General features: G+C 42.0%; 1 protein-coding gene across 2 annotated transcripts in view; it reads right to left on the reverse strand.

Moving 5' to 3' along the window:
- The window catches only part of Ccdc81 (coiled-coil domain containing 81), a 41,766-nt gene that overhangs the window by 15,370 nt on the left and 15,069 nt on the right, over window positions 1-11,327 (reverse strand). For both annotated transcript variants that reach the window (XM_021212362.1, XM_021212371.1), the window contains 6 exons: window positions 10,573-10,652; window positions 7,638-7,759; window positions 6,703-6,826; window positions 2,654-2,744; window positions 2,097-2,243; window positions 582-686 (listed from right to left, as the gene is read on the reverse strand). In XM_021212362.1, coding sequence (XP_021068021.1) covers window positions 582-686; window positions 2,097-2,243; window positions 2,654-2,744; window positions 6,703-6,826; window positions 7,638-7,759; window positions 10,573-10,652 — 669 coding nt within the window. The remainder of the gene's footprint in view (window positions 1-581; window positions 687-2,096; window positions 2,244-2,653; window positions 2,745-6,702; window positions 6,827-7,637; window positions 7,760-10,572; window positions 10,653-11,327) is intronic.

Genomic DNA, 11,327 nt, shown 5'->3' on the forward strand with positions numbered 1-11,327 from the left:
AAAAAAAAAAAAAGTGCCTTATTATAATTATATGTGAAATTCTTGCCACAACTCCTGTATATAAGAAGCATTCAGTGTCTAATGAATGTTGTTTCTAGGGAGGAGGGGAGGTTGGGTAGAGTTAAGGTAAGAGAAATCATTACATGGATAAAATAAAAAAAAAAAAAAAAAAAAAAAAACAACTTTAATGAAATTCAAAGAGAGAAATAACTGTTGCCTTAATTTTACCCCAACACATCTAGCAGAACCCTGAGAGCAAGCATTACACAGCAGAGCGTCCCATGGCCCAGCTTCTGAACAGGAAAATGGCAACCAGCCAGAGACAGAAAGATTCCCCCAAGAGAAATTACAGAAACTTCTGAGGATTATGCAAAGTTGCTCTATTACACATAGAGAACTACATATACAAATAACAATCTTTTTAAAAAAATAAAGATTTATAAAGATACAATTGTCTGAGAAAAAGGCATTACTTATAAAATAAAAATTTTGATGGAAAACAGTTTGGCAGAAAATGTACAAAAATCTCCTTTTTTTAGTTTCGCTTATATGCAATCAATAGACATTTTAGAGAGACTCACATAAAATTCGGGCTTCTCGTTCTTGTGACTCCTGATAGCTTCAGCCACTCCGAGGTTATAAGCAGCGTTCTTCTGGTTCTGCTCCCTAGCGGCCATGCTCTTCACCTATGACAAAACGGGTTGTCCCTGCCTTAGTCATAAAATACGATCTTCAGAACCCTTCGTTCTGGCAGGCATTGGTGGTGCACACCTTTAATCCCAGAACTTGAGAGGCAGAGAAAGGTAGATCTTTGGGAGCTTGAGGCCAGTCTAGTCAACAGAGTGAACTCCAGAAGAGCCAGGACTACATAGTGAAACCTTATCACAAAATAATCTCATTCTATAGTAACTAATTCTGTACCATTGATGTGTTCCATTCTTTCAATCCTATGTCATATATTCTAAGTGACACAGAAACCTGTTTGTCCACAATGGCAGTCTCTGATGTCTTTAAAGACTTGTAGACATGAGGTAAGTGAGATTTTTTTATTATTATTATTATTCCCCATTCTTGGATTCTAGATACCATCACTGTAACAGTACTAACATGGAATGGAAGAGTTTTACCACAAATGCAGACAGAACACACTAGCAGCACCATTATCAGAGACCAGAGAAATCTGCATAGAGGAAGTGTTAAGGTGCCCTTCTGTGCTCCCTCCCTTTGGAGATAGGCCATGACTTTAAAATGTATAAGGTTAGACCAGATTTATATTTTATCAGAAATCAAAGGCAGCAGAATACATCCATCATTTTCACGTTCATTGTTGAGACAAAGTATTACTATACATGCAGCTCTGGCTAGCCTGGAACTCACTATGTAGGCCAAACTAGCCTCTAATGCACAGAGATCTGTCTGCCTCTGCCTCCTGAGATTAAAGACATGCACAACCATGCCTGGCTCATTTCAACTATAAAACTCAGCCCTGTGGGCTGAGGGGGAAGATCCACGATGTATGCCAATGATCAAATACTGAGCCATTCACCAGTGAAAATTTGGACACTGCCTCTCGTAGGTGAGGGTGTCTATTTGTGATAAAGCATGATGACCAACTTGGGAGGAAATCAGTTTGGTTCAACTCTGAAGTCATACGCCATCACTGAGGGAGGTCAGGGCAGAAACTGAAGGCAGTACGGAATTGAAGCAGGGGCCATGGAGGAACACTGCTTACTGGCTTGCTCTCCGTGGCTTGCCTAGTCTGCCTTATCTAACTCAGGACCACCAGCCCAGGGGTGGTCCTGCCCATCAGTTTGTGGGACCTTCTCACATCAATCACTAATCATGCTGTGGAGACTCGCCTGCAGGCAAATCGAATAGAGGCATCTTCTCAACTGAAAGTCGCTCTTCCCAAATGACTCGAGTATAGATCAAGTTGACATAAAACCAACCAACACACCAGCTAAGTTTTAGCCCAGTAACATACAAATGATTAAATGTGTTACAGTGCAAAGATGTGAAGAATATGTTTAGTTGAGTCTAAAAATGGTGTCGTGCTAACCCATGTCAAGCCCTCTTGAGCTGCAGTGTTAGGCTACCTGGTTCTTGAAGAAAGCCTCCTGATCTTTCAGGATTTGGTACTGTTGCATGAGTCGCTCATCTTCAATCTCTCTCCTCCTCCTCTCATCTCCATAGTACAATGGGAAATTCCGTTGTGCTCGTTGCAAACACACATAGCACATTTCCTGCAGTTCCAAATTTCAGGACAAATTAACTTTGTACATTTTCCTCTTTTTGTATTCATTTACTCTATTCCCTTCACAAAGCTCTCCAAAGACTGAATTTGTCAAGAAACATGTTTCAGAGAAGACGATAGTGGTGAATTATAGTATCTAGTATGCAGTTAGCAAAAGAAGTTTTACAGCATAAATCTCATCAATAAAAGGATTTAATGAACTCTCAGAGGAGCTAAAAATTAGAAAGGATTTCTTAGTCCCTTTCTCTTAGGTAGATCTTGACTACAGGCAAATCTCAGTTCAGACATTTGAGTATGACTATAGATTATATTAAGAAGGAATGATTCCCAGAATTCTCTTAGAGAGACAGAATCAGAGAAGGAGCCTGAGTGGGCTTTATCCAGCTGAACGCACTGTACCTGTCCTGCCTTATTATGATCCTGGCAAGCTGGGGCAGGAGATGTTCTGGGCCTCTCGTTGTCATTTCTCTGACAACCTGGAGATGACAAGCTTCAAAGACAATGGGACACAAATTAATGTTTAATACAATCTGACCTCTAGGACAATGGTCACTTTAAAGATTCTTTTAATTATGTGAACTTGTAATGTGCCTGAGGGGGGTAAGGGGGTGCACAAAAGCTAGAACTGAATGTTGGATCTGGTGGAATTGGAGTTACAGATGGTTGTGTGTCATTTGACATGAGTGTTAGGAACCAAACTTAGGACCTCTAGAAGAACAGTAAGTGTTCTTAACCAAGGACTTATGTCCAGCCCCAGGACAGTGACAATTTTAGAGACAAGTGTAAACATAAGATAAAGAAAAAAAGGCCTGGTAGCTCCTGAGGCAGAGGCAGATCTATAGAGATAGATCTCTGTGAATTCAAGGCCAGTCTGATCTACATAACTACAGTCGGACAACCAGAGTTATATACAGAGAGATCTTGTCATTTAAAAAAAGATACAGAAAAAGTAGCTCAGTGGCTCCTTTCAGAATAGCTGCATGCATCCAAGTTAAGAATCTGTACTTCATGTCAGAATTGGGTTTGAATTCATTTTGTAGTTTGTAAGGTAGGTGATGTCAAGAAGCTATGTCATCATGGAAATCCTCAGTTACAACTTCTGTGTAATGGGGGTAAATTCATTCATTTCACACACACGCAAAAAAACAAAAAAAGTCAATGCCCGCTTGCCATGTGATTCTTCTAGGTGCAGGAAATGCAATGCAAACAAAACTCAGGCACACACAATTCCCTGTCCTCGAGGACTTGAACCCTGATGGGGATAGCCAGCTGGTAATAATGTAAGTATATATACTCCATGCTGATAATAAAGGCTGTGCACTGAAGAAAGGAAGTGCTAAATCACAAATCAAATTCCCAGGAACGTTCCTACCAAGAAAACATTGGCATAAATGCCAGAAGAAAGTGGGATGAACAATATGGACTCCCAACAGGAAAGACATTTCAGGAGAGCAAATGGGAGCAAAGTCCTTGGGAACATTGGGTAGGGACATTCTTGGATCTGTATTGCTGGAGCGAGACAAGTAAAGGATGAGCAGCATGAGAGAAGTCAAGACAGAGACTAGGCAGGCCTCTTACTGCAAAGAGGACTATATCTCTTCAGGAGAGTAGGGGAGCCTGGAAGGTTAGGGTAGTAGATGCCATCATCTGTCTTACACGGGATTATTTTGGCTGAAGCACTGAGAAAAAAAAATAAATGGATACTGTGCTGGTTAAATAACAACTTGACAGCATCTAGGATAATCTAAGTAGGTTTGTGAGAGCATTTCTGGAATGCATTAGCCTAGGTGGTAAGACCGACCCTGGTCCCAGAGATACCATTCTATGGCCAGGATGAATGAAAATAACAAAGCAAGCTGAGCATCTGCATCCATTTCTCTCTGCTTTCTGACCGTGACAGCTGTTCAAAGCTTCTGTGCCGTGATGCACACACCACCACACCCCCCCTTGAATTGTGACCCAAAATGAGACCTCTCTTTCTTAAGCTGCCTTCATCAGACATTGAATTACAGCAACAAGAAAAGTAATATAGGGATAATGGCAAAGAATGATAGAATAGCCAGGCGTGGTAGCACACGCCTTTAATCCCAGCACTCGGGAGGCAGAGGCAGGCGGATTTCTGAGTTCGAGGCCAGCCTGGTCTACAGAGTGAGTTCCAGGACAGCTGGGGCTTTACAGAGAAACCCTGTCTCAAAAAACCAAAAAAACAACCAAATAAAAACAGAAATCATTCTAACAACTCAGAAGAAAAGTACTGGTGTGATGTGGATAGCCCCAGGGGCTAATTACATTGGATGTTAATTCTGTTCTACTGTGAGGGGCTGTGAACAAGGAGTGAGTCAGAACTCAGGTGATCTCCAGTAAACCTGCTTCCCACCTTAATTTGTAAAATAAACAAGAGCTGATGATTGGGCAAATAAAAGGGAAGGTGGAGCAGAAGGTGGGGAGAGAGGAGGAGAAAATGGAAGAGGGAGAGGATGCAGAGGAGGAGGAAGAAAAGCAGAGCAGAAGCACATGGCCTGGAGAAACCACAAGTTCTAAGGGGGTCTCATAGATGTGGAAGATGGTAGTGTAGTGGTAGATCTGCTCAATCTAAGTGCACAGCATGTATTCATATTGAGTTGTTTTCATTGCCGGGGCATATTTGGGTTGGAGATTTATTGCAACACTGGTGTGGACCAGTGTGGTAGCAGCAGAGGTCATAAGGATTGGCTGCATTGTAGATATGTTGTCTAGATGTGCTATAGGTGCAGATGGCTGAATTTTCTAATAGGATATGGAGCATTACTTCCTCTCAATCCTACAGAGTGCTTCCTACCACCATCCTAATCCCTTCATCACAGTCTCTTCCTCTTACATCACACAGGCTCCACCCCCTTGTCAGAACCCAAGAACTGAGGTCACACAGGATATGGGAATGGTTCCTAGTATTCCTCAGGAAAATGGCTTTAAATATTATAAGTATGCGTCAGTGTTTTAACTGTACAACTTGAATGTTATGCTAACAATGTAACAGAGAAGAGCACATGGGGAAATACTTCCACACAGCAAACTCTGAAAGCAAAATGGCCAAGCATTCTAAGCATGTGAGAACCAAGAGAGTCTCTGCCAGCACCCCAACAAGTGAGGTAATTCAGTACCTCAGCACCAAGGAAGTGACGGAGGCACAGGAGATAAACCTACTGTTAAACCTGTACTGGGGGGGGGGAGGGGGGATAAACTAGAAAGGCATGGAAAGTAATTAAAAGAGAGACCAAAGGGCCAACAACATGGTGGGAGAGAACCAACTCCTAAAAGCGGTCCTCTAATGAAAACAAAGAAATGCATCCTCTTCATTAGTAAATATATACGATATATAAAACACAGACAACCTATACTTATATTCTAAATGAAACTGAGAGTCCTACTTTAAAAGCAGCACAAAGGTTTAAGAAAAAAAGGAATATGTATTTTAAAAACAGAGAAACAGAAACCAGATGTAGAAGCTCCAGTGTATATTCCGCAGGAGCCAAACTATGAAGCAAAGGAAATGACAATGGCCATGAATTTTTCCAGAAAATCACAACTCCTGTGAGGAGCGAGAAATACAAACACTAAGACAGGTAACTCTTTAAAACTACAAGAAAAAATAGCTTATACATCTCTTTGGGATACCTAACAGAAGAAAATATAGAAACCTCAATTAAATGTTGAGCAAAACCTAACTAAGAACCAAAAATCAGCAATGTGATACTAATCTATTTAAGCAGTAAAAAGACTAACCGTACCCAAAAGACAGAGACCTTGCCAGAAGAGTCATTATAGAAGGTATGAGAAAGGCAGCAAACAGGAGGTAAGTCAGAGACACGGGTGAACCGACTGCCAGGCTCATGTGACAAACTTACATTCCTCTTAATATCAGTATAAACCTGTCATATGATGCCTAAGCATCCAGAAATCAACAATGCCTATAGGGGTTTGTTTGGGGGTTTGGAGGGCTTTGTGGGGGAAGGGGGTAGGGGGGAGTTCGAGACAGGGTTTCTCTGTAGAGCCCTGGCTGTCCTGGAACTCACTCTGTAGACCAGGCTGGCCTTGAACTCAGAAATCCACCTGCCTCTGCCTCCCAAATGGTGGGATTAAAGGCGTGTGCCACCACTGCCGGGTGCCTATAAAGTTGAGAGTCATTTTTGAAAGATAGCAGGCAGACTGAGTGCTCCCTGTGCTATTTCTACCTCAACTAAATAACATTTATTCCCCTTACCCACAATGTATCATCTGTCACATGTGTCTGGATTTTCCTTTAGATTATCAGTCCTGGTCACCTCCAGAATCTCCATCGTGTCTCGCATAGAATGTTCTCAATAACAATTAATAAGGAACAGAGGAATTATTAAGATTCCCTGGGTCATCCAAGACTTCAAAATTATGTTGAGTAAGATGCAAGAGGAAAAAAAAAGTCACTGAATTACTTTTCGCAGGCCGTGGTCTTCCCACCGTTCCCACTTCGCTCAAACTTGTCCAGCAAGCTGACGCTTGTCACTTTAGCAGGAGAGATAGATTGTCTCTCACGGTGTTTCTTGGGTGATGAGATCTCTAAAATAAATAACAAATGCAAATAGCAAGAGGCATTCTATTCACTTCTCAAACAGCTAAATAGTAGCTAAATACACACATATCTTCTGAAGGTTTTTACCAAGGAATAGTTTCATGTAAGACATGCTCTTCCTTTAAATATCTCCTGCCTTCAGGCTGAGTGTGCCCTAGAGTTCACCTCATGCCTTTATGCTATTTATCACGACCTGGTCAAGCAACAGAGATCCAGCCACCAAACAGGTAGTGGTGTAAGAGGCTGAGAGTCACGGGGTTAAAGCAAGGTACAGAGTTCCAGGAATAAAATGTGGGTATAAGAAATTGATATTATTACTGATGGTTATTGTAAAAGTTGTGGTTTGAATGTGAAATGTTCCGCATAGACTCGTGTCTTTGAACCCTCGGTCCCCAGTGGGTGGCCCCATTTGAGAAGGTTAAGAAGGAGCCTTTAAGAAGATAGGACATTGCTGGGGGCAGGTGGAGAATCACTGAAGGTGAGCCTTGAGGTTTTACAGGTGGGCTCTACTTCCTGATCAGTCTCTCTTTCCTGGCTCCAGACACAATGTGACCCGCTGGCCTCCCACCCTGCCATGCTTAACCCCTGGAACCCAACCATAGGCCAGAATAGACCTGTCCTTTCTTAAGCTGCTTCTTGACAGATACTTTTTTCATAACCAGGAAAGTAACTAATACATTATTAACCTTATTTACTTTGATATTTATTTACTTATATTTACATATAAGTTACTAAGTAATACCACGTAGCGCATAAGAGTCAAGAATAATAGCCTATGCCCACAAACCATTGGCCTACCCCTGGCTCCTTCTTCTTTGTCTGGCTGGTCTTTCAACTTGATCTTCCTTGGTCTGTTCTCTCCACCTTCCTCTCCAAAAACCTCTGCGGGTATTTTGTTCTCCGTCTCTTTGTGCTCAATCCTAAGAATGAATCAAGATGTTTGTCTTCTGCTCTGGTCCTGAACCGATGACTGTATGAACTCTCAGTTCTGGAAAGCAACCCACCACCTCTCTGATTTCTCAACAAGCATACTTCCTTCAAGGGGGTAAAATATGCACCTTGCTAACCATGTAGCATGAACTCTCTTTGAGGCCAAATCTGCGAGTCTGCCAAGACCATATACCCTTGTACTATGGGTCCTAAAAAGAGCTTGATATAAAGAAATTGCTTGAACACTTCAATTTAGGTTTCCCCCCCCCCTTCGGTTTCAGTTTGAGTTTTTCTGTCCGTTTTACATCTGTGAGAGATGCCCATTAGCTTAAAGTCACAAAATCATTGCCTAGTTATTGTACCCTGCAATAAGCACTTCTCTCCTTCTTCTTCCTCCTTCAATTTCCCCATCTGCTCCCTACGTTAAAAAAAAAGAAGGACCTGCAAAGGGATGAGTTGGGAAGTGGTGTCCAGTTGGTGTATGCAGCTGAAGGGTTTCTTTGGTCTCAGGGATGAGTTCAGAGCACTCCCACTGGAGTGGCACTGTGTGCCTTTAAGTAAATTCAAGGGCCAAACTTCACAGAAATAAACTACCATTTGCTTCGAGTATTTGACTCTTCACACCCATTTCCATCCGCTCATATAGAGTTCTTTAACCACCCCTTAGAATGCTTCAATCAAAAAACTACCAAAAAAAGGTTCACGTAAGATAGCTCAATAGGTAAAAGCACTTGCCTCCAGGCCTGATGAACCTGGGCAAGTTTAATTTTTGGAGTTCACATGGGGGATGAAAAGAACCAACTCCTGTAAGCTGTCCTCTGGCCTGCATACATTGCACAGTGGCATGACCATGTCCACACATGGATAAATAAACAAACTAATTAACCAATAAAAAACAGAGGACAGATACATGTATCTTCCCAAACCATGAAATCAAAATGATTTTGAATCCATTGGTTTATTTTTAAGGAGCAAAGTAGCCATTTCTTTCTAGCCTGGACATTCACCAGCTCTGTGGGCATTTCAGCGACTAGATACAAAGGTTGACGAACTGATCTCTGAGTTCACTCTGATTCATCTGAGTATGTGTCAACCAGCTTTCCTGTGGGGGAGGGGAGGTTGTTCCAAACCTAAACACAGTAGGAGATCAGATTCATAAAATATTTGAGAAAAACATTACTCTATGAAGGTGGCTGTTACTACCCAAGTTTCCTTCACCTGACCTGAATGCCAGTCAATGGCAGGGCAATTGAGGTTAGGACCACAGGGCTAGAGAGGTGACTCGGTGGCTAAGATCTCACACTGCTCTTCCAGAGGACCCAAGTTCAATTCCCAGCACCCACATCGGGCAGCTCCCAACCATATGTAACTCCAACCCCTGGAGAACCTGACACACACCTCTGACCTCCAAGGGCACCCGCACTCATGTGCATTAAACACATGCAATTAAAAATAATAAAAATAGGGGCTGGTGAGATGGCTCAGTGGGTAAGAGCACCCAACTGCTCTTCCGAAGGTCCGGAGTTCAAATCCCAGCAACCACATGGTGGCTCATAACCATCCGTAACAAGATCTGACGCCCTCTTCTGGAGTGTCTGAAGACAGCTACAGTGTACTTACATATAATAAATAAATAAATAAATAAATAAATAATAATAATAATAAATATATTTAAAAGGTTAATAAGGTTAGAGCACACTGGGCAGCGGCAGTACACGCCTTTAACCCCAGTACTCAGGAGGCAGAGGTGGTTGGAGATCTCTAAGTTCCAGGCCTGCCTGGTCTACAAAGTGAGTTCTAGGCCAGTTAGGGCTACACAGTAAAACCCTGCCTCAAAACAAACAAACAAACAAATAAATAAATAAATAAATAAATAGTGTCAGAACACACAGTGACAGTGTGTGGGTAAGAGCCAAACAGGAAACAAAACGCGAGCCTCCAGGGCTCTTCTTTCTGTCTTCTTTCTAACACTATTTTATTTCATTTGCTTAAAATAGAAAAGAATTAAACTAATTTATAGCTCTATAAAATAGGGGAAATTGCAAAGTGTGTATTATAAATTATAATGAAGACTGACTGTAATACTACTGAGAAAGTTCCTAGCTGTTGAACATCTGTTCCGAAGAGCAGCTACTATTGCTATTGTTACAATTATCACTGCCATCGGCCGCTCCCAAGAACATCAACCATCCTCTTGAGGATACAGTGTGCTTGGTCATAATAGTCAGTGCTTAGAAAGGACGCTTGCTGGGAGCTGAAAGAAAAAGAGGCAAGAGTGGAGGAAGTGGAAGAAAATAGAGGAAACTGGTGAGATGGCTCAGTGGATAAGAGCACCTGACTGCTCTTCCAAAGGTGCAGAGTTCAAATCCCATGCAACCACATGGTGGCTCATAACCATCCTTAACAAGATCTGACGCCCTCTTCTGGAGTGTCTGAAGACAGCTACAGTGTATTTACATATAATAAATAAATAAAATCTTTTTTTTAAAAAAAGAAAAGAACATAGAGGAAACCTGGCAAGTGATAGTTTTAATAATAGTGCAGGAACTAAGATGAGCGACATGTAGGGTCAGAATCTTTTGGGTTCATCTTTCTAAAACTTAACCATAGAAAATATATGAAATAAACTCCCGGTTGATGCTTATACAGAGATGGTAAAGGTGGGGAGATGGAAAGGAGTGAGAGAAGCAGAGATGGAGGCAGAAAGGGGGAGAGAAGAGCAGAAATTAGTTTGGGGAACAAATACAGCCCAATAAGCAAGGAGAGGTGGTGCCAGGACTAACCCATAGAGCAAGACACTCACCTTGGAAAGGCCATCGCACTGTTGGGACGTTTTCCACAGGACTCTCTGCTGGACAGCACCGAGTCCATGGTGCCAGGCCTCTGGGGACAGAGACAGAGGTTATGCCTCAGCTGTGACCCAGGACACATCAAGACACCTAAGGCTGCCTCCAAGACAAGGCTACCAGTGGGCTGTTGGTATGTGTTCAGTGTTCAGGGTCCAGCAAGGAGTGACCTCCCTCATCAAAGTTCACCTGGGAAGCTGAAAATCAGTTCCACAAATGCTGCCTTCTCCCAAGGCATCTACTCTTTTTTGAAAATTTCCCTAAGAGTTGACCCTTCTTTTAGACATCTTTGGAAAGTGAGCAAATGTCTGGACACTATCAGACGAGTACAGCTCTGATTCCACTGTTGGCCCACAGGACCCTAAAAATAGGCAGTTCAGCTAGCTGCTGTGTGTCCTCAGGCACTATGTTCATGGGGGTAACAATCAGAGCTGCCTTGCAGGACTTTAATGAGGTACTCCGTGGACCTGTGTTCGAGAGCACACAACCAAGAGTTATTGTAGTTATTACTTTATATAATAACCACACTATTACCATGGATGATTGTGTACAATTATTTCTAAATGAAATGCTATAGCCTACAAAGGACTTTAAAGAAAATTCAAAAAGAGGTGATTTTTTTTTTAAGATTTATTTATTTATTATATGTAAGTACACTGTAGCTGTCTTCAGACACTCCAGAAGAGGACGTCAGATCTTGTTACAGATGGTT

This window comes from Mus pahari, chromosome 1 (assembly GCF_900095145.1).
Source record: "Mus pahari chromosome 1, PAHARI_EIJ_v1.1, whole genome shotgun sequence".
NCBI classification, from domain to species: domain Eukaryota; kingdom Metazoa; phylum Chordata; class Mammalia; order Rodentia; family Muridae; genus Mus; species Mus pahari.